This window comes from Lonchura striata, chromosome 29, assembly GCF_046129695.1.
Source record: "Lonchura striata isolate bLonStr1 chromosome 29, bLonStr1.mat, whole genome shotgun sequence".
Taxonomy (NCBI): domain Eukaryota; kingdom Metazoa; phylum Chordata; class Aves; order Passeriformes; family Estrildidae; genus Lonchura; species Lonchura striata.
In genome coordinates, this window is record NC_134631.1 from 6,551,994 (window position 1) to 6,575,948 (window position 23,955).

General features: G+C 53.8%; 1 protein-coding gene across 1 annotated transcript in view; it reads right to left on the bottom strand.

The window, feature by feature from the left end:
• Positions 1-23,955, bottom strand: part of LOC144247626 (uncharacterized) — a 552,118-nt gene that overhangs the window by 314,558 nt on the left and 213,605 nt on the right. The window contains 1 exon segment of the mRNA XM_077788934.1: positions 18,165-19,165. Within this exon segment, the coding sequence (XP_077645060.1) occupies positions 18,165-19,165 (1,001 nt within the window).

Genomic DNA, 23,955 nt, shown 5'->3' on the forward strand with positions numbered 1-23,955 from the left:
ACTTGGAAGAGCAGATGCACAAATAACTGTGGGAAATGCACCATCACTATATCTGGGACACAGGACTCCTGGAGGATTTTCCATATCACCACAGTTGCCTGCAAAGGACAAAGCCCCCTGAGACAGCGCTCAGTGCCGAGGTGTTCGTGTGGCAGGGCCTGAGCACGGGAGGGAGAGGCCCAGAGAGACACAGGGGGAGCACCAGGCCTCGTGGCCCTGCAGCTGCCCCGAGGCCAGGTTTCGGCCCAGTGCCTGAGGCAGGGAGACGCCGTGGGGGAGGGAGGATGGAGAACTACTGGAGAGGTGACCTTGGGGCCAGCAAAGGCAGAAACTCACAGTGAGGACAAAGACACCCATTTTGTCCCCATCGGAGGTGCACGTGCTGTGCTCTGGCCAGCTCCCCAGCACATCCAGGAGTATCTGCTGTGCCAGCTCTGCAGTCCAGGGTGTGCACATGAAGCTCTTCCACATGGCCATGGCAGCTCTGTGGGGTTAGAGATCTGTCTCAGGGGATCTCAGACACAGCACCATGGCCTGGGCATCTCTAGGGGCCTGGGTTGACCACCGGCTCTGTCTTTTCCCACTGCCCCTCTCCAGCAGCAGCCAGGCAGCCCAGCCCTGTGGGGACAGGCCCCTGAGGGGCAGCGAGGGAGCATGGCAGCAAGGTCGGGGCTGACATGCCAGGGCTGGCAGAGGGAGCAGCCAGAGGGCCCTGGGACTCTCTGTTGGTCAGACACCTGGGACAGGCTGTGCAGGCTGATGGGCTGGGGAGCCCTGAGCCCTCTGGGCAGGTGGGCCCCGTACCTGTCACAGGATGGGGCCACACGCAGGAGTGTCATTACTGTGTCATTTGGCTGCGCTTCTGTGAGATACAGCAGGGCGTTGTCCAGCCTATGCTCAGCAGAATCATTGGCCATGAGCCACTGGTGGATGTACCTCACCATGGCGGGCACCTGGAGAAGGCACAGGGAGACTTGGAAAGCTGCCAGAGGGACCAGTGTTCCCAGTGTCCCCAGAGAAGTGTTTCCCTCCCCACCGCACTGCGATGGCCTCAAAGGCTCACAGGGCCCAGCACTGTGGCTTGGGAAGCCGTGTGACTCATGGGGGAATTGAAGCCTGGCCACAGCTGCCTACTTGCTCTGCTCTGGAAACACCCCTCTGCACAAGCAATTCCAGCAGGGCGGCACTGGTCTCATGTCCGAGGAGCTCTGAGTAGACTCTGAGCCCAGGGCCCATGGCGCTGGTGTCTTCCTGCCGAATTCTCTTGATGAATTTGCAAACGAGCTGTAGGAGAAGGGCAAGAAGCCATGGAGTGCTGCAGGTGTGCTGCTGGGCTGAGCAGTGCCAGCAGGCCCAGCCCAGGTGGGGATGGCTGCAGGTACCTGCGCTGTTCTGCGGAAGCGGCCACGGGTGCGTTCCTGCTCTCCTGTGCGCTGCACGGCTGCACCTGGCAAAGAGCGAGCGCAGCCCGAGCTGAGGGGCTGCGGGAGAAGCCGGAGAACACAGCCCAGCCCTGCGCTGCCCAGGCAGGGACAGCCCCAGGATGCCCCAGGGCATGGAGCACGGCCACTGCAGGGTGTCTGACCTGTAGTAGATAGGGACAGGCGAACAGAAGATTTTGGGATGTGACAGAAAGAAAGACCCCCATCTCCCTCTCACCCTGCAACATGTTATCCATTACCCCAAAGAATGTAACCACACCTAACCCAGTAGTTTTCCACTTCTGACTAACCCTAGAGACCCTGCCAACCCCCCCCTGACGTAGCAGAGTCCCCCAAGACTATTTAAACCCATGAGATAAGAAAATAAAGGCTTTTCGACCGTCCACCACATTGGTGTCCTGCGTGTGTCGTTAGCCCGAGTGGCCCAGGGGAGACTGGGCTGCCGTGCTGTTCCTTGCAACCAGGTCGCCGTTGCCTCCCATGAAGGCAAGATATCTGGTGCTGAAACCCGGGAATAATGCGCTCGGGCAGCGGGTGTCGCCTGGACAAGAGCAGCGGCCAGACCGGTGAAATCGTGTTCTCGGCGAGGGAGACGTCCCAGGACCCGCGATCATCATGGATGCCATCGCCAGGGTCGTAAGTGAGGTTCATAAGCAATGGGGAATTGAGTGTAAGCCCAAAGACTTTTATCTTGCTATAGCAAGGCTGCTTGAGCTTGGGGCAATTGAACGCCCTGTGGAGGTTTTGCATCCAGAAATATGGGAAAAATGCACAGCCATGCTGGCCGAGGACACGAAATCCTCAGGCAGCAGCAAATGCCTTAAGGCATGGGGCAAAGTCGAGAAAGCCCTACGCAAAGCAATAGAAGAGCAAGAGACATGGAGCGCGGCGCGTACGTGTTTATTGGTTACACCCAAGCTAGGCGTAGGAGCGGCAACGCAAACCGCCCCTGAGGGTAATCCGCCCAGGAGCGGGGATCCGGGGGGGCCCAGCGCGTCACCCCCCTCCCCGGACCAGAGCCCAAATCCCCCCACAGAACCTTCCCAAAAATCCGCGGCTTCCCCGTCCGCCCCACCGCCGCCGGTCGGTGGCCCGCTGCCAGAAGTGCAGTGGCGCACGGGGTTCTGTTGGCGGAGGCTGGCGGGGGAAGCCAGAGGCGCGGAGGCCATGGCTCGGGAGGAGATCCTGCCCACGCCACCTCCATACCCCTTTGAAAATGGCACCGGCAGCCAAGGGGAGGGGCGGGGCGCGGGCAGTCTCGGCGCGAAGAGCCCAGAGGTGCGGAGTTTTGCTAATGCGCATGTGCGGGAGAAAGAGAAGGAGAGCGGCAGAGGGCTCGGAGCCGATCGGCAGCCGCGCCTGACGCCGCTACCATGTAAGGGAGAAACCCCCCTCTGCAGGAGGCAGGGCGAGCCCGGGGGGCGGCAGCAGTGCCACCCCCGGGGGGAGGAGCGGGGTCGGAGCCGCGCAAAACGGCACCGAGCCCCAGAAGTTTGCTGGCATTCGACTTCCAACTCGGAGTCCGGCAGCAGCTCCGGCAGCTCAGAAGAGCTGACGGAAGCTGGCTAGGACTCTGAGATGGAGGAAACAGAGCCAACGCAATTTAAAACAAAACCGAGTAAAGCTTTAAGCCGCACCGAAAAGCAGCCACAATACGAACCAGCCCAGTTTACCGACTGGGGAGAAATAAAAATAGCCTGCGCTGAATGGTCCCCAGCCGGCATGGCAGCCCGCCGCGGCGCCTCCACCCCAAACACGCCCGAGAAGAGCCTGTTGGGGCTGCAGGAAGAAGGGGCACCTCACCAAAGACTGCAGGTCCCAGCCCCAGGGAAACAGGAGAGAGAAGGGGTGTGCGGGCCGCACTCAGCCTCCTCCCGCCACGAACGCAAGGCAGCCCATCTATGCCAACCCCCAGTGAGATGGGGTGCCCTTATACCCCATACCCCCACAGGAGGCAGCCAGCTTCATACCCTCACCAGCAAATTTCGCAACACAGCCTGCGGTACCTTCGTAACCAATACCACCGCAAGCAGCGCCTATGCCGCAGAGTCAGCAAGAGACGCCCCAGAACGGGACCCCTGGGTAGCCCTGGCCATGAAAATAGGAAAAGAGCCCCCGAAGGTGTGGGGGACGTGCCGCCTTTATGGCAGTCAGGACCCCCACGTCATAGGGCTTCAGTTTTAGGCAGACACAGGAGCAGACTGCTCAGTTTTTCCCCAAGCACTGTAGCCCCGACACTGGCAATGCAAAGAAGTCCCCCCAGTGAACGGAGTGAAAAAGCCGTCCCGAGCTTGGAAAAGCACCCAATTAGTAGCTATAACGCTTCATACAAAAAAAGAAAAAAACACAACCCACCCCAAAACCTTGCCCCCAAAAGTCACCGACACCCCGGCTAGCCATACAGATGCCTTCCAGATAAGCTGCACAGCCAAGTCCGATCCAAACCCAATCTTTCGTATACTAAAAGCTACCTTTCTAACCCTAAACAAAACCAAACCAAACCTGACTAACTCCTGTTAGCTTTGTTATAATGTTAAACCCCCTTTCTACGAAGGCATTGCTTTAAACACCCCCTTCAGTTACTCCACAGCCGATGCCCCCCACCAGTGCAGATGGGACACTCCCCGCAGAAGTATCACCCTGAGTTAAATCACAGGACAGGGCAAATGTTTTGGCAATGCAACTTTAGCAAAGCAAAAAAGCAACTTCTGCACTAAAGTTGTCAAGCCCACAGAAAGACCAATAAGTAGGTGGTCCCATCCGCATCTAGAATGTGGGTTTGCTAGCGATCCAGAGTGAGTCCTTGTGTGTTCCTTGCCAAATTTAATTACTCTATTGACTTCTGTGTCCAAGTTCTGATTGTTCCTAAGGTCCTGTACCACTCAGATAAAGAAGTGTACCACCTTTTCGAAGAACCTGACAAACTCCACAAAAGAGAAATAATCACAAGTATAACTATCGCAATGCTGCTCGGCCTGAGAGCAGCTAGCACAGCCACGAGTGTCTCAGCCATCGCAACCCAACAGCACGGACTCTCTCAGCTACAAATGACCATCAACGAAGACCTGTAGAAGATCAAGAAATCCATCTCCTATCTAGAAAAATCAGTCTCTTTGCTTTCAGAAATAATTTTACAGAATAAGCGAGGACTAGACCTCTTGTTCATGCAACAAGAAGGACTGTGTGCAGCTTTAAAAGAGGAATGCTGCTTTTATACAGATCATACAGGAGTCGTTAAAAACTCCATGGCAGAACTCCAAGATAGACTGGCTCAGAGAAAGAGAGACAGGGAAACCCAGCAGAGCTAGTTCGAATCTTGGTTCAATCAATCACCTTAGCTCACCACTTTAATTTCCGCCCTGGTAGGTCCATTGGCAATACTGCTTTTAGCTGTTACCATAAGACCATGCCTGCTAAACAAGCTAGTCTCGTTTGTTCAGGCCCGTCTAGAACGGGCGAACATTCTGTTCGTGGGCCAGAAACAAATGCTGTAAACCAAAAACTGCGAACACAGTCAGTTGCAAAAGCCTTCGAAACTCACCTTGCGAGAATTACTCAGGTTTACCAAACCCCTTTTTTCATTACCAAGTTACAAGTTTGTACCTCACTCCAGTGCCTATATCTACGACTACCTCATGTTACTTATGAAAAGGAGGGGGGAGATGTAGTAGATAGGGACAGACGAACGGAAGATTTCGGGATGTGACAGAAAGAAAGACCCCCATCCCCCTCTCACCCTGCAACATGTTATCCATTACCCCAAAGAATGTAACCACACCTAACCCAGTAGTTTTCCACTCCTGACTAACCCTAGAGACCCTGCCAACCCCCCCCTGACGTAGCAGAGTCCCCCAAGACTATTTAAACCCATGAGATAATAAACACTTTCGACCGTCCACCACATTGGTGTCCTGCGTGTGTCGTTAGCCCGAGTGGCCCAGGGGAGACTGGGCTGCCGTGCTGTTCCTTGCAACCAGGTCGCCGTTGCCTCCCATGAAGGCAACACTGCCCGGGCCGCTCTTCCGTCCTGTCCATGGACATGTCACCAGAGGATGGGATGTGACGGGATGGGATGGGATGGGATGGGATGGGATGGGATGGGATGGGATGGGGCCAAGCTGGCTGAAGGCACCGGCCTTGCAGCCTGGCTCTGCCACTCACCCTCCTGTGGTGGATGGATCAGCACCACCTCTTCAGTCTCCTGTGCTGGGGCAGCTGCAGGGTCGCCTTCTTCCTCCTCCATCCAGGTCAGCTTGGGCACTCTCAGGGCTCCCTGCCCCATGTCACTGACTGGATTTCTGGCTATCCTCAGGAGAGATGCCTTGGAAAACTCTGGGGTACCAAGTCCCACGCTCTGCCCTCAAGGGCACCTGCAGAATTGAAGTCTCGGAAGGCCGCAGGTTACTGAGTCCTGTGGTCTGGCCTCGAGGTCAGCTGCAGGAACAATGCCTCAGAAAAGCTCCGGGTCGGACAGGAACGAGCGCGCTGTGCGGGGGCTCCTCACAGCACCGCTCTGTCCCGTCCTGTCCCTTCGCCTGCTCTGAGCACTGAGGCGTGCTCTTGCCACTTCCAGCTCCTATGTCAGCACGTGTCACAAAGGGCCCTTGGAAACCCAGCTCCATTCCATGCTGCACCGTGTCAGCAAGGGCCCTTGGACACCGGGCTCCATTCCATGCTGCATGTGTCACAAAGGGCCCTTGCACGCACTGCCCCCTGCCCACCCAAAGTGGCCCAGGTTGGAAGGAATCCCTGGCCTCAAGTGTCTGAGACAGCCCAACAGGATCTTTAGGAATGGCTCAGCCCATCAGCAAACGCTGCCCTGCTCTGCGGGCTCAGGGCAGCAGAAGGAGCCCCCAGGGCTGCCGACGCAGCCGCGCTGGGAAGGGCACAGGGCCTTCCACAGAAGCTGGCACGGCTTCCTCAGGACACGTCCTGGCTTGTGGCCATCCCAAACCCCCGGGTGTGACACGGACAAGGAACTGTGGGCCAGGGCAGGAATGCTGCTCTGAGCCCTGGGGCCCGGGGAGCGCTGGCACCAGCAGGTGAGGCAGAGTCCCTGCCCAAGCAGACCTGCCACCCCCGAAGCCCTGGCAGGGCTGGTGCCATCTCCTGCCCCAGAGACCTGTGCCCCTGGGGGGCTTCTGTGCCAGAGGGAGCCAAAGCCCAGGGGCACTGGGGACTGTGCTCCTGCCTGCAGGGGCTGTTGGCAGGAACACCTGGAGCAACTGCTGGCAACAATGACTAGATGGCAAAATGGTTAACCCTGCCCCGGGATAGAGATCTAAGTGGCCATTAGAGTACAGCTCTCCCCTCTTGTTCCCTGCAGCAGAATCAGGACCATGAACAAAAGCAGTCACAGATATTCTTTCTGGGCCCTATAAGCAAAGCTGTGCCAAACCACAGATGCTGCCTTCAAACAGACTCAAATTCCAGCCTAGACCTCTCACCTCCCAGACAACTCATTCTCCAACACACCTTCAACACCAACAGCCTGCAAACACCACACAGAAGCCCTCAACATCCCGCCAGGACCCTCAGCTGTCCCTGTTCCTGTCCCTGTCCCTGTCCCGGTCCCTGTCCCTGTCCCGGTCCCTGTCCCTGTCCCTGTCCCTGTCCCTGTCCTTGTCCCTGTCCCTGTCCTTGTCCCTGTCCCACCCTCCCACAGATGCCCTGGTTCCCTGATATGCCATGGGATGGCACTCAGGAGGATCTGCTCCAAGGCCTTCCCCGGCAGCAAGCTCAGGCTGCCAGGCCTATGGATCCTGGATCATCCTTCCCACTGAGCCTTCCATTGGCACGGCTCTTCCATTGGCACATCTGCACTCAGCTGGGACTACTCCGCTCACCCAGGGCTCCTGGTAAAGGATGGAGAGCAGCCTGGCAAGCTCTTTCTCCAGCTCCCTCTGTGCTCTTGGGGAAGGTAGAACCTTCCACAGGAAAGCAACTGCTGCCACAAGGAGTGGGTGGCATCAGGCACCTCTGGGGAAGACCCTCAGGAATGCTGTATCCTGAGGGAACACTGTTGGCCTTGACCTGTTGGCACCTGCAAAAGCTTCAAATCAGCTGCCTCAGCTCTCAGGGCCTCTCTTGGCCAGCATCCGGACGTGGATGCAGGACGGCTGCCAGGCACTGCTGGGACCCAGCGGGACAGGACCGGCTGTCTCGTGTCCACGCAGCAGCCCTGACACAGCCAGGGCCATCCCGAGAGCAGACAGACGCTCACAGGCCAGCAGAGAGGAGCGAGGAGCCCTGGGCTCCTCTCAGGGTATCTCAGCTGGGCTCGCTCCACAACACGCCCCCATTGGAAGGCCTGCTGATGCCCAGCTGCCAGAAATGCCTACCTTGCACTCTCCAAGATGCACAGGGAGAGCCAGTGAGCAGGGCACTTGGGAGGCAAACCTTCCAAGCCTTTTCTGAGGCCTGGCACACACCAAGATCAGCCAAGACTCTCCACCACACTGCCTGGCCAAAGGGGGACACTTGGATCTGCTTCACTGGGAGCTCTCTGGGAAGCACTTTACTTGAGAAGCAAGCCCCTGTCCTCCAAAGGCATTTCCCCAAATGTGCAGCTTTTCTGCTCAACACCAACACACCCTTAAGAAACGCTGGCAAGGCTGAAGGCCTTCATGTCCTTTCAGGACAAGCACTCCAGCTGTAGCTCCTATTCCCCCAAGTGCGTTTCCAGGTGGAGGTTCAGAGGTGCAGCCCCAGGCCCTCTACAAACACAAGCTGCTCACTTCCTCTTCACCTGCCCCAACTCCTGCCTGCACTCACGGCACCCAAACCAGGCTGTTCCCGACGAGACCTGTCTTGGTTTGAAAAGACAGGAGTCTGTGAAGGAAGGCAGAAGCCTCCCATGAAATTGAAAAGGTAAACCTCCTTGCTTCCGAATTACCACAATTTCAAAATTAAAAGGCTCTCAGGCAAAGATATGGGAATGGGATTAACAATTCTTTACTAGGAAAAAAACTACAAAAAAAAAAATTTGTACAAACAAAACTACTAATAGAGTCAGAAACCTGACACGCTGAGGAGTCAGGGTACTGGTAATAGTCCAGTTAAATGATGGCTGCTCCTCCTAGAGTGGAAGATGAAATGCTGCTGGAGCGGAGATCTGCAGAAGGGTTTAGTTTTCTCTGAGGTCTGGTGCTGGAGTGGATGGGCCTGGTCTTCCTCTGGGAATCCAGCAGGGAAGAAGTTGCTCCTCTGGGAATCCAGCAAAGAGGCTGTTGTGATGGCCAAAAAAATTGTATGCATGTAGGGAGCCTTGGCTCCTCCCTCTGGGTGGAGCATCTCACAATGGGATGATGTAACTTTACCAGTCATGCAGTGAGTCATTCAATGGTCCATAAACAGAAGATATCTCCCCCGAGGGAGACATTGTTCTCTGAAGAGATAAGAAAACTGCCAAACCTCCAACAGATGGCAATAGAATACATGCTTATCTTGCAAATCAGGACATTATCCACCCCTTATTCTATTTCCATCTGCATCACAATGAAATCTTACACCCAGTTCTCACTTAAGACCAGGTTTCTCTGTGGCACACAACCAGTTTCCCCATCTTTCTGCATTACCCACCAAGTGTAACCAGGTCCTTGAGAAAAAACAATCCCACGGAGGGGTTTGTCTTTGCCTGTGGTGGGATTAATCCAAACAGTTTTCCCTAAAATACCTTTCATATGTACTACAGGGACCTTATCTCCATCTACTGTGTATAAGGGTTCTGACTGGGCAGGACCAGCTCGATTGATGGACCCTTGGGTGTTGACTATCCAGGTTGCTTTTGCCAGGTTAATTTCCCAGTTTCTAAATGTTCCCCCACCAAGTGCCTTTAGGGTAGTCTTAAGGAGTCCGTTGCACCGTTCAACTTTGCTGGCAGCTGGAGCACGATAGGGAATATGATATATCCATTCGATACCATGTTCTCTGGCCCAGGTGTTGATAAGGCTGTTCTTGAAATGGGTGCCGTTGTCAGACTCAATTCTCTCAGGTGTGCCGTGTCTCCACAGGACTTGCTTTTCCAAGCCTAAGATGGTGTTCCGGGCAGTGGCATGAGGTACAGGGAAAGTCTCCAGCCATCCAGTGGTGGCTTCTACCATGGTCAGCACGTAGCGCTTGCCTTGGTGTGTCTGGGGCAGTGTGATGTAGTCAATCTGCCAGACCTTCCCATAGCTGTACTTGGACCACCGCCCACCATACCAGAGGGGCTTTACCTGCTTCGCCTGTTTGATGGCAGCACAGTTCTCACAGTCATGGATATCCTGAGAAATATTGTCCATGGTTAGATCCACCCCTTGGTCTCGTGACCACTTGTAGGTGGCATCTCTGCCCTGATGGCCTGAGGCATCATGAGCGCATCGAGCCAGGAACAACTCCCCCTTATGGTGCCAATCTAAGTCTATCTTTGACACCTCTATTTTTGCTGCCTGATCTACCTGCTCGTTGTTTCGGTGCTCCTCATTAGCCCGACTTTTGGGGACATGGGCATCTACATGACGGACTTTCACCGTTAGCTTTTCCACCCGAGAGGCAATGTCTTTCCATATATCAGCAGCCCAGATTGGCTTTCCTCTACGTTGCCAGTTGGCCTTCCTCCACCTTCCCAGCCAGCCCCACAGAGCATTGGCTACCATCCATGAATCAGTATAAAGGTAGAGCTTTGGCCACTTCTCCCTTTCAGCAATATCCAGAGCCAGCTGAACGGCCTTGAGTTCAGCGAGTTGGCTTGATCCACCTTCTCCTCCGGTAGCTTGTGCAACTTGGCGTGTGGGGCTCCATACGGCTGCTTTCCACTTCCAGTTCATCCCTACAATGTGACAGGAGCCGTCAGTGAAAAGAGCGTAGCAGGTCTCCTCTGCTGGTAGTTGGTTGTATGGTGGAGCTTCTTCAGCCCTTGCCACTTGTACCTGCTCCTCATCATCAGTGAGACCAAAGTTTTCACCTTCTGGCCAGTTCGTAATTATCTCCAAAATCCCAGGGTGATTCAGGTTTCCAATACGGGCGCGTTGAGTGATGAGGGCAATCCATTTGCTCCATGTGGCGTCAGTGGCATGGTGGGTAGTAGGAACCTTTCCTTTAAACATCCACCCCAGCACCGGTAGTCGGGGTGCCAGGAGGAGTTGTGTTTCTGTGCCAATTACCTCCGAGGCGTCTTGAACTCCTTCAAAGGCAGCCAAGATTTCCTTCTCTGTGGGAGTGTAGTTGGCTTCAGACCCTCTGTAACTTCGGCTCCAGAATCCCAGTGGTCGGCCTCGAGTCTCCCCAGGCACTTTCTGCCAAAGGCTCCAGGACAACCCATGGTTCCCGGCTGCAGAGTAGAGCACATTCTTGACCTCTGGTCCCGTTCTGACTGGGCCAAGGGCTACAGCATGAGCGATCTCCTGCTTGATCTGGGTGAAGGCTTGTTGCTGCTCAGGGCCCCAGTGGAAATCATTCTTCTTTCGGGTAACCAGATAAAGAGGGCTCACAATCTGGCTATACTCAGGAATGTGCATTCTCCAGAAACCAATGGCACCTAGGAAAGCTTGTGTTTCCTTTTTGCTGGTTGGTGGGGACATAGCCCTGATCTTGTTGATGACCTCAGTGGGAATCTGGCGCCGTCCATCTTGCCATTTCACTCCCAGGAACTGGATCTCTCGGGCAGGTCCCTTGACTTTGCTCTTCTTGATGGCAAAGCCAGCTTCTAGTAGTATCTGGATGATCCTCTCACCTTTCTCAAACACTTCTGCCGCTGTGCTCCCCCACACAATCATGTCATCAATGTATTGCAGGTGTTCTGGAGCCTCACCCTTTTCTAGTGCAGTCTGGATCAGTCCATGGCAGATGGTGGGGCTGTGTTTCCACCCCTGGGGCAGTCGGTTCCAGGTGTACTGCACGCCCCTCCAGGTGAAAGAGAACTGAGGCATGAATTCTGCTGCCAGAGGAATGGAGAAAAACGCATTAGCAATATCAATGGTGGCATACCATTTTGCTGCCTTGGACTCCAGCTCGTACTGGAGTTCCAGCATATCCGGTACAGCAGCGCTCAGTGGCGGAGTCACTTCATTTAAGCCACGATAGTCCACAGTCAATCTCCATTCTTGGTCAGATTTGCGCACAGGCCAGATGGGGCTGTTGAAGGGTGAGTGGGTTTTGCTGACCACCCCTTGGCTCTCCAGCTCCCGAATCATTCTGTGGATGGGGATCACGGCATCTCGATCCGTCCGATACTGCAGGCGGTGCACTGTCGAGGTCGCAATTGGCACGCGTTGTTCTTCCACCCTTAGGAGTCCTACTGCAGAGGGGTTTCCTGACAGTCCAGGCAAGGTGTTCAATTGCTTAATGTCTTCTGCCTCTACAGCGGCTATTCCAAAAGCCCACCTGAGTCCCTTAGGGTCTTTGTAATAGCCGTTCCGGAGGAAGTCTATGCCTAGGATACACGGAGCATCTGGGCCAGTCACTATAGGATGTTTCTTCCACTCCTTCCCAGTCAGGCTCACCTCGGCTTCCACCAGAGTCAATTGTTGTGATCCCCCTGTCACACCAGCAATGGAAACAGGCTCTGCCCCCACATGTCCCGATGGTATCAGAGTACACTGTGCACCAGTATCAACTAAAGCATCATATCTTTGTGGCTCTGATGTGCCAGGCCATTGGATCCACACTGTCCAGAAGATCCGGTTTTCCTGTGCCTCTCCCTGGCTAGAGACAGGGCCCCTCTAACACTGGTTATCATTCCTTTCCTGGGCATACATACTAGAGGTCCCTTCAAGGGGGTCTGACAGATCGTACCCACAAGATTGGTCACGGGAGGTTGAGGCTACCTTCACTTTGGTGGAACTCCCCTGGTTAGAGTTTCCCTCCTTAAGTTGACGGACCCATGCTGCCAGGACAGAAGTGGGTTTCCCATCCCACCTCCCCATGTCTTCCCCATGGTCACGCAGGAAGAACCACAGATTAGCCCTTGGGGTGTACCCTCTCTCTCTAGCTGGGGATTGTTGGGCGTTGATTCTGGGGCCCGTGACTCTCACGGGTGCTGTATTAACCTTCCTTATCTCCTCCCTCATCTCCTCTTTAAACTCCTTAATCACAGCTGAGATATGAGCCTGCATTGGGCCATTAATCATACTCTCATAATTCCTAAGTTTGTTGGCAACAGAACCTATTGTCTCCCGGTGGGCGTCAGCATTGATTGTTGCAATGAAGGTGGCGTATTGAGATGGCCCAAGATTTGCCAGACTCCACAGCATTTGTCCCGTACACCTGACCTTGTCAGGGTCATTATTGTGTCGTCCATCCCTCCCAAAGAGTACCTCCAATGCTGCCACTTCCCTCAGCTGTTGGATCCCTTCCTCGAGGGTCTTCCAGCGCATTCTATGATGGTGCTCTTGCATTCTCTCTCTGTGGACAAACCTCTCCCTGACACTCATTAAGAGCCGCTCCCAGAGAGAAAGGGACCCTGGTTCCCTTACAAAAATCTGATTTATACCCGAGTCCTGGGTCAAGGGTCCCAAGTTCCTTGCCTCATCACCGTCCAGCTGCATGCCTGTACCCATAAGATCCCAAACCCGGAGTAACCAAGTAGCATAAGCCTCACGCCCTCATCACACAATGTCTTTATGCAGATTACAAAGACTTTCGTACATCAGGGACTCGGTGATGATAGCAATCTCTGGCTCCCCTGTGGGTTGTGAGGTTCCTCCATTCCTGTCCCTATCTGCAGGGTGCTCTGCTTTCACCTTAGACTTCCTTGTTTCTACCGGGGCCACTGCTGCTGGCCGTGACTGCCTTTGTGGTTCAGCTGGAACCTGGACAGTTGTAACATCTGTGGGTTCCACAGCTGTACTATTAGACTGTCCCTCCTCAAGGCAAAGGGCCGGTTTCTCACCAGCTGGGGAAACGCACTCCTTCAGCATCTCTCGTATCTCCTTAACCAGAACCCTCACCCAATCTGGGCGGTTCATTTCTGAGGTGGGCTGTGGGGCAGGGTCAGGCTCTGGAGCAGCAGCATCTCGAGTCTGTGGTGTAGCTGTGAGGGTAGTTATCCAGGTTAATCTTCCCTTATCTCTGAATGCTAAATATAACAGGACTATCAGCAACACCACCCATTGTATGGTATCATTAGCACTTAGAAAGGATCTTAACCCTTTGAGAACTGGTGGAGCAGACCCAAAAAGATGGTTAAAAGGTTGGGAGAAAGTTTGCCCAGGCGCTATTTCCTCGCAGTAGGTACCGTTATTAAAGTAACCCCAAAAACATACAGTTAACGTGTGATAGCTATGAATCCATGTACCTGCCTTCCAGAGGAAATTAAAGATCCATGAATTCCTCACCCAATTAACCCAGAAGCCAAACTTGATAACAGACACCGTAGCCTTAGTTATAGGACCCATTTTTAGATAAGGGTCTGCAAATGGGAAAAGTATAGCTACGATCACATGCCACCCAAACCAAGGTAAACTAGACCACATGGTGATGCTGAAGATGTTTTTACACGCAACAAAAAACCAAATTACTTAAGAACTGTTAATCCTTTTTCCCTCTCAATGCCCTCGAGCCCCACATTGATGCGCCAAAATCTGTCTAAGTTCGACAAGACAGGAATCTGCGAAGGAGGGCTAAAGCCTCCTGTGCAATGGAGAAGGTAAACCCCCTCCCTCCGAATTACTAGGAGTTTTAAATCAAAAGACTCTCAGGCAAAGATATGGGAATGGGAGTAACAATTCTTTACTAGGAGAAAACTAGACAACAATTTAAAAAGGCAAATGCAATCGGTACAAACAAAACCAGTGAAAAAGTCCAGAACCTGAGGATTCGGGGTGCCAGTAGCAGTCCTGCTGGGACAATTGCTCCCCTTGCAGTGATTGATGAATTGCAGCTGCAGTGGTGATCTTTTGAAGGGTATAGTTTTCCTCTGAAGATCTGGTGGCAGTGGGGACGGTCTTCCTCTGCGCCGGGGTTGCCTCCGAGCTCCGCCGCCGCCGCCTCCCCGGCTGTTTTGCTGCGAGATCCCGCGAAGAAGAGAGAGAGAGCTGCTTCTCTGGGAATCCCGCGAAGAGAGAGAGAGAGAGCTGCTTCTCTGGCAATCCCCCAAAGTAAAGAGCTGCTCTGTCCCCAAAAAGGTACCCCCTTATATCCAATAAAAGAGTGCTTGGCTTCCCCCCTCTGGGTGGAACATCTCACAATAGGATGGTGTTATGTTACCAGCCCTGCATTGAATCAGTCAATGGCCCACTAACAAACCATTACCTCTTAGGAGCAAAACCAGTTCTTGGAAAAGATAACAAAACCTGCCCAACAGGTTTGCCTTCAACAGATGGCAAATAGAATACAAGCTTATCTTACAACCCAGGACAGATGGACAAATCCTGGCTTGGGGGAAAAACAAAGGGTGAGCACCTTGGTCCTGCTGCCCAAGTCCAGCTCGAGAAGTCACCACCCTGTTCACAGTTGGATGGGCCCAGACTCTGCTCATCTCCAGAGTCCCCCACTCCTCCAGGCTGCTGGGATCCCCCAGCTCCAGGATTGGCCATTGCTGCTCTCCCCACTCCGATGCCAATTGGAACCCCAAAACCAATGTCCCCCCCCAAACTGTTACCACTGCCCCAGCCAGTACAGAGATCGCTACAGGAACCCTTCACAAGTCTCCAAAGGGGCATCTGCGTCTCACCTTTGGGGCAATGCAAGATCCAAATATCCCTTTCCCTGCAAAAAAAACTCCCAGAAATCCCCCAATGGATTTGGGGTGAGCTCCCCCTCCCCACTTACCTACAGGATCTGGGGGAGTCAATGCTGCCCTGACCAGGGGAGCTGCAGACTCGGCAGAAGGGCAGGCAAACCGTGTGGATCTGCTGCGGTTCCTCCTCTTCCTCCTCCTGTTCCTGTTCCTTCTTTTCCCTAACCTCCTCCTCATCTCTCTCTCCTCTTCCTACTGCTCCTCCTCCCTGACCACCCCAAATCCCCCTTTCCTACCCACCTCTCCCCCATGGCTGCAGCACCAGCGTTTGGGTAGAGGGAACCTCCCATGAGCCCCCCAGGTATGGGCAGGGGGCTTGGGGACCCACCCAGTGCAGATCCATTCCCCCCTCCCAGAGCCTCACGGAAATCACTCCAGGGATCAAGCGATGGGGACACTAAGGGATCCCCATGGAACCACCCATTTTTGATCCCATCCCCACCCTTCCCTCCCCACTCCCATTGTTCCCCCAACCCAAAGACCCCTCCCAACTCAATCTGAGGGTCCCATTCCTCTCCTGGTCGGAATCCTCTTTTCTCCTGCTCTCCCACTCCTTCCCCATTGTGCCTCCAGCTCTACCTCTCACCCCTGGGCTTGGATTTGGGGATCCAGGCCCCTCCTGTTCAGTTTGGGGATCACATCCCCCCTTTCCCTCAATTCAGGCAGCTCCTGGCAGCTTTTTCCTGGGAGGAATCCCTGAGTTTTGGGATATTTAGGATGTAGCTTAGGAGGAGGACAGCTCTGTTGGGCTTTCCCCTCCCTGTTGTGGCCCCTCAGCTGTCCCCAACACCCTGGGGGTGTTGGGATTTCCCTCCTAGGGACAAGGATGTTCATCCCCTTCCAGGAGCCCAGTGCCCACCTGGGGCTCCAGGTCAGGGGTCCTTGAGCAGCTGCCCCAGAACCTCCACCAGGGTCTCCCAGTGCAGCCGGAGCCGCTCGGCCTGGGCTCCCCAAAGGCCTCAGCAAGGTCCAAGTCCTGCCCAGGAACCCTCAACTCCCTCAAACCCAGCATCCCCCACATCCCCTGCAAGTTCCTCCCATGGCACCAGCCATGGCCATGTCCCCACTTGTCACTGGCCATGTCCCACCATGTCCTCACCCATGGCTATCTCCCCACCATGTTTCCATCCCTGTCACTGTCCCCCATGTCTCCATCCATGCCTGTGTCTCCCCATGTCCCTAGGGAATGGCCCTGTCCCCCTCCATGTCCATGCGTGCCCATGTCACTCTCCATGTCTAATGCTTTTTCTCTTTTTGAGCCTGGTCTTATAAGCTCTCAGAGATAAGCATTATACCCTTGATAGCTCAGCTACCTCAGGTGGCATAAAACAAGCAGGATGGCTCATGTGACAGTGTTGGGAATAAAAAGTTTTAATAAAAGTCAAAAATGAAAAAGCTTTTTACAGAGAAAAGCCAAGTCAGGGCAAGAGGTTCTTGCTCTTGCTAAAACACTTCACAAAAGCAATTAACTTCTTTTGTTCTCTTCTTTTCTAGGGAATTGCTTAGGTGGGACTTTTTGGCTCCTGTCCAATTAGCTACCCTTAAGTTTGAGGTGAAGTCCACAAGGTCCTATGAGGTGTCTTTCAACCAAATTGAGGAGAGAAACACCTGGCCTTTGTCCTTTTTAAGGGAACAAAAGGTTAACTTGTTTACTCTGTCAACAGAGGGCACATTCTTACACGTGTCCCACCATGTCTATGTCCTACCATGACCACATCCACTAACTTAGTTCAATGTCTATTTTTACTTCAATATTGGATATTTTAAAGGGATAAAGAGAAATGAAAACAAAATCAAGGCCAAAAGAAAAAGACTTCCATGTCCATGCCGGCTGAGGATCCACGTGCTTGGGTGGAGGGAAGAACCTTTTTGGTGGAGTTTCTACCCCACTGTCTCCAAAATCTTGGTCTTTTCCCCAGTTTTTCCACCATCTGGCTGCAGAAGACACCCTTGGGCAATAGGAAATCAAAATCGTGGAATCCCTGAAGTTGGAAAAGACCTTGTCCTGGTTCAGAGCAAATTTGGGAGAGAACCTCCAAAGGGATTCCTCTGGAAAGCAGATTCAATTGGCTCCTCCCCCAGCCAGTTTGGTAAAAATACCTCCTTGGAGAAAAGTCGAAAAAACTGTTTTTTAAAGAATAAAACCTAAACAATATTAAACAATAAAACCTCTTGCTGCTCTAAAAGAGAGACAAAGTCAGGAAGTCCCTCCGTGGGTTGTAGCTCAGCTCACTAAGTCTCTTATCAGTCCCTCCGGTGCTGGAAATGCCACAGTCCAGGCCTGGCCCGCTGGGCCACAGGTGTGAGCTGCCGGTGCTCTTCTGGGTGTTCAGGCCAGAGCAGGTTTAAACAGGTCCAAAGAAAAGGGAAAAACAGCCACAGTCCAGGGAACTTCTCTGCCACAGCTAGCTAAAACTAATTAACAGCAAAGGAGAGATCTGTACCTCTGTCTGTCCATCTGCAGACAACCCGGCCCAGGAGCAAGAATGTGGAGGAGTGAGTGCAGTTTCTGAAAACAAACTCTGCCCTTCTCTCCCTCCTTTGCTCTCGGAACAAGTCTTAAAGGTGCAAAAATTATAACTCACTATAAACAGAACAGACAACTGGAGATACAAGCATCATATAGTCAACCTAGGACATACCTCCAAGACCATTCAGTATTCCTTGATGCCACCAGAAGATAGGATTGAATGCAAAAGATTTTATGGAGTTGGAAGTCATTAAATCTGCTCTCCCCAAGGAATTCCCATTGTTGGTCTGTGCCCCAGTGGATGTTCCTGCCACTGGGTTTATCTAGGTGCCCAGAGGGAACGAGGAAGATGTGGAGCCTCCCAGTCAAGTGTCTTCCCAACACAGATAACCAGGCCCATAGATCACCAAGACTGCCCAATGAAGGTCACTGAGGATCATCCAACGTGGATCCTCCCATAGGGAATGGAGCTGGAAGGAGCATAAGAAGCTCTTCCCACCCTTGGGGAACTCACAGGGCTTCCCCCCTTAGTGGCGCCTCCTTTGGTGTTTGATCAAGGCTGATCTCTGTGAGAAGCTCTTCCCACACTTCCCACACTCGTAGGGCCTCTCCCCGGTGTGGATGTGCCGGTGCTCGGTGAGGTGGGAGTTGTGCTTGAAGCCCTTCCCGCAGTCGGGGCAGCGGTAGGGCCTCTCCTCGGTGTGACTCTGCTGATGTACGAGGAGACTGGAGCTGATCTGAAACCTCTTCCCACACTGGGAACACTCGTAGGGCTTCTCCCCGCTGTGGATGCGCTGGTGCTTTCTCAGGTCTGAGTGCCACCCATAGCTCTTCCCACATTCCAAGCAGGTGTAGGGCCGTTCCCCAGTGTGGATCACCTGGTGCCGAATCAGGGCTGAGCTTTCCCTGAAACTCTTCCCACATTCCCCACACTTGTAGGGCTTTTCCCCAGTATGGATCTTTTTGTGTTCCGTAAGCTGGGAGTTGAGGCTGAAGCTCATCCCACACACCCCACACTCGTAGGGCTTTTCTCCAGTGTGGATCCTCTCGTGTCTCCTCAGGCCAGAGCTGTGCCTGAAGCTCTTCCCACATTCCCCACACTCATAGGGTTTTTCCCCAGTGTGGATCCTCTGGTGTTGCATCAGGTAGCCCTTCTGGCTGAAGCTCATCCCACATTTACCACACTCATAAGGCCGATCCCCAGTGTGGATTACCGAGTGCTGTATCAGGCTGCTCCTCTGGCTGAAGCTCTTCCCACATTCCCCACACTCAAAGGGCTTTTCCCCAGTGTGGATCCTCTGATGTTGGATCAGAATGGAGTTCTGGCTGAAGCTCCTCCCACACTCCCCACACTCAAAGGGCCTCTCCCCGGTGTGGAATCTCTGGTGAAGTCTCAAACTGGAGCTCCACCTGAAACACTTTCCACATTCCTCACACTCGTAGGGCCGTTCCCCAGTGTGGATCACCTGGTGCTCGATCAGGTGGGAGCTCCGGCTGAAACCCTTCCCACATTCCAAGCACTTGTGGGGCTTCTCCCTGCCACGAGGCTTCTCCACCAGCTCTGAGCTCTGGCTGGATCTCTGCCCACCTTCCTGGCTCAGGGGGGCTCTTTCCTCCCTGCAGCTCCCTGGGCTGGGTTTGCTGCCACTCCTTGTGCGGGATCTCCAGGGCTTTTCCTCCTCCTCCATTTCCTCCATTTTCATTCCTCCCCGGGAATGAAAAATCCTGGTCTGGGGGAAAAAAAAAAGAACAGAGCATCTTGGACTGGGAGTTTCTCCTGTCCCCACTTCATCTCACCAAGTCATTGGGCATTGTGTGTCTATAAGAACCTCCAAAACACCAAGGTTCAGCATAAAAACCCTCAAAACTTTAAGACACAGATCAAAACCTCCCCAAACATCAAGATTCAGTAAAAAATTCCTCCAAAACATAAAGATTCAGCCCCTAAAAAAAATAAAGCACCAACATTTAACCCAATAAAGCTGAGAAATGCCGTGATTCACCCCTGTGAAAATCGTGGAACCCCTCAACAGTCACGTGCTGCATGTGGGGTGACAATGCTCCTGGGGCTGAGGGGAGGCTATAGATACAAGGAGGGATGGAACCTTGTGGTGATCCTTGTTTCTGCTCCTCCTCCTCCTGTGTCCCTATTCTTCCTCACACTCCTCTTCCTCCTCCTATTCCTCCTTCTCCTGCACAATCCCACCCTCTCCTGCCACCTGCATCCTTTGACCATTCTGTTCCTCAAGCCTGCTTCTCCTTCCCTTCTCCTCCTGCCCCCAGGCCCAGCACCCACTGCCGGCTCCCTCTTCCCCCCACACCCACAGCATCCCAGCGCAGGGGCAGGGATGGAGCTGGGGCAGGTCGGGCTGGGGCAGCGCTGGGCTCTCAGCCGCTCCCGCCCGCACTCGGTCCCCACTGCAGCCGCTCCCGCCAGGACAGCGCGGGGGGGCCCGGCCTTGGCGCTGCCCCACTCCCACCTCCCCAAATTCCCCTCGCGGGGCCATGGGGCCGAGGGGGGGCGCAGGTGGGGTCCAGGTGGGGAACGCGGGGAGCTGCGAGTCTGCCTGGCAACTGGTGAGTCATCAGCGCCGCGGGCTCTGATTGGCTGAGCTCTGCCCGAGCCCTGGGGCTGCAGCACAGAGGGGACACCCTGCTCCAGGGGGGATGTCCCACAAACGGGGGACCCCATGGAAGGAACCACAGGAAAGTGTCTTTACAAACAGATGCTCTAAAGCTGCTCGGAGATAGGGCCAGGCAACTTTTTTATGTAAGGAAGTGACAGGAGAAGACATCGGTTTCAGAAAATTTTATTAATTGATGACACAGACTGCTGCTCAGCCAAGGTCCTGCTCTATTCATGAACTTCCAGAAGAACAACAAAGACTTAACAGAGCCATTAATATCGTTTGCTATATGAAAGTGGGGTGCATATTAATGGTGTATGTAGTAGGTGGACTGGGATATCTGTAGCTCTCAAGTACTTCAGCCAATTAGGAAAGAGAGAGTGAGATGTGGCCAGGAGAATTAGGATGAAAAGGAGGGCTGTGTCCTTCAACAATTGGAGAGATCCCATGGGAAATGTCCCATGGCCTCTCCCAGTTTTAGAAATGAAATTACTTTTACAGTACTCCTCTGTATTCTTTGTGGACAGAATCGTCTGGTGATGTCAATTTTCCCGCACACCCTGGGGCTCATCCCGAATTCCTTCCACCCTCCGGGGCGGCGGGCAGGGAGTGCAGCTGAAGGTGCCTCACCCACTTTGGGTGATCGGCTCCCTTGGCTGGCAGTGGCACTGGGGATTGATTTGGGACCCGGGAGTGACCAGGAGACAGATGAGTGACACATCAGGGGGTCTGTGAAGAGTCAGCAGGGAGAGAGCACTGAAAATCTCATCAGTGAGTGCCCTGGGATCCTCGGGGAGTGAACATGGCAGGGCACCCATGGAGGGGAGAAAAGGGAAAGCCAGGGAGGGTCCTGGCCAAAGTGATGATTATCCCAAAATGTCTCTGAAGGGTCCCTTGGGAGAATGTTGAGGTAGTTTGCATATTTCCCCAGAGGTAATTAAGGACATGGACACCCAAGGGGGGCAATAAGGGAAGGGGAGAAGGGATTTGGACAACAGGGGATGGATGGGGTTGGTGTGCTGGGAAGGGATCGGGTGAAGAGGAGTGTGCAGGAATATGGTTCAGGTAAGAAGCAGCAGGAGGAATCTATGTGGTAAGAAAAAGGATGATGGCAAAGAGGAGAAAGAGAAAAATACAGAGGACTGAGATGTTTTTCAACAGGGTCTTATCCTCACATTTGCCAGCTGATCCAGATCCTTTCCATCCCCGGTTTCCAGAAGAGGAAAAGCAGGAGGTCAGGATGCCAGGGGTTTCTCTGCGGTGGCAGCGGCAGCACCGGGCGCAGAGGTGCGGCACCGGGAGCACGGGCTGGGGCCTGTGGGGAGCTGCGGGGCCGGGCCGGGGCTGTGGGGCAGCCGGGGCTCAGCGCCGGGCGCTGCCTGACCCCACCAGCCCCGGGCAGGGCCGGCAGTGGCCCCCGGCCCCCAGGAGGCTGCGGGACGCCCCGGCCGCTGCCCGGCCCCGGGGAGCTGCCGGCCCTGCCCGCCGGGGGGGCCGCCTTTGGACACTGCGGCAGGACAGGCACCGGCTCTGCCACACGGGCTGGGCAGGGACCCTGAGCACAACGGGGAACACAAAGGAACAGCTGGGAAATGCAGAGTGCACATGGAAGGATCATGATTTTCTGTTCAGGATTTCGTTTGGGTCCCTGCAGAAAGGAAAGGTTTTGCAGAAAGCTCAGCAGCTCTCAGAGGATGAGCACCCACAGGCAGTGACCGGGGCTGCAGGAGTGGCACAAGAAGCCCTGCAGCACTTGGGCACAAGGGCACAGCAGCTGAAGGCAAGAAGGGATGAGCAAAAGGCCAAGCTGAAGGCAAAGGCCACGGCAGAGTTCCCTCAGCCCCTGAGGGATCAACCCCAGGGCCCAAGGGGGCCCCAGCACCCAGGGCATGACGGGGTCGGCCACAAGCACCTGGCAGAGGCATTGCCCTCCTGGCCAGGGCAGAGCCCACCCAAACAGCCCCTGGGAAGGAGTCAGGGCTCCAGCTGCAGCCCACAAGGACACTGCAAGCACAGACAGCAGCACCCTCAGCAGGAGCAAGTCCACCCCTGCATGGACATGGATTGTCAGGGCTCTCTGAGCTCCCATCCCACCAAGGACCCACCACACTGGAGCCCTGGAGAACATTCAGGCTGGGTCTGCATCCAGAGGAAGCCTCTCCTGATGGACACAGGGGCCTCTCCATCCACTCTGAATATTACACCTAAAGGGGGAAAATTGTAAAGGAGTGTTTTCATTATTAAGGGAATAAATGGGAAAGCTGAGCTGGTATCAATCATTTGTTCAATCGCTATTAGGAGCTGTGGGGGATAGGTTTGAAATAAACTAATTTCTTTTTCTTCCTACTCTGATTGTAATTAACTAGGAAGGAATTTGATGGTGGTATTGTAATATTGTAAAAGGTGACACAGAGGCTATTGCTGCTGTACCTTTGTGTCAAATGTCTGGGAAGGCCTGTGCTGAAGGGAACCCAGAGGTGTGGGCAGCCCCAGGGAAAATTTGATGTGGAGCCTCTCCAAACTACTTGGAAGCAACCAGGACAAGTGGTGTCTAAAAGCAACACCCTGTTCCAGGGGAGGGAAGGAAGGGCTCACAGCCTGGTATGGAGTCCCTGCTAAAGGCAGGGCTCTTGGAGCCAGGGATGTCTCCCTACAGCACTCCTATCCTGCCAGTCAGGGAATCAGATGGCTCCAATGAGGAGGACAAGAACAAGTGGTAGACAAAGCCCCAGTGAAATGGCTGAATTTCCTGGCTAAAAATATCTTTTGAGTATTGGGAAAAAAAAAAAAAACAAATGGTAAATGTTGGAGAAAAAGGTTAAATATTTGGGAAATACTGGGACTGAAGATTCCTGGTGAATTGACCCAGAGAGGCACTGGGCAATCTCAGAAGTAACATTTCCCTGGACCAAAAAGGAGCTGAGACAATTTTGAGGATAAATAGGGAATTACACAGCCTGGATTGAGGATTCTCTGTTCCAGCCAGAACATTGTAGGGCTTTTTAACCTCAGACAGCCTCCATGCTGTGGTATAGACAGGAGAAAGAGAGCAAAACTTGAGAAAATGAACAACCAAAAATATTGATGCCTCAGCTCTGTCTCTTCCAGACTCAGAAAAGAAATTGGAATTGTAGGTGAATGTTCAACAGGGCCATGCCAAAGGAATCCTTGGGCCAAAATGTTTCACCCAGTGGCCACAGTGGCCTCATAGTCTGCAGAATTGTGCAGCCACAGCTTCAGCGGGAACCAAGGCCCAAAACCTGATGACAACAGGATCTCCAACTGTTCCAGTCTGCCATCAAGTTCAAGCTTTGATAACCAAAAGAGCCTCGCAATGGATGAGCAGTGCTCGGTTATTACAGTGTGAAACTTGTTCAGTGGCACAGGAGGATTCAGAACTGAGGACAGGGGAAGGGTTTAACCCAGCCTCCTGTTTGAACAGCCCACAGAGGGGCTGGGAAGAAACCCAGCACTGCATTCAAGTGACACAGCTCCAGACCCAGCCTGGGGGAGATTCAGGAGACATTGCCTGGCCTGAGGCAGAAAATGTCTTTGTGGATGGCTCTTCAAGGGCAGCAGAAGGGAAGAGAGTTCCAAGACACGCTGTTATTGAGGAAAGGGAATCAGACAAAGCGCAGGTTACCCCCATGGTCAGCTCAACCGGCACAGCTGTGTGTGCTCATAAGAGCCTGGCACTGA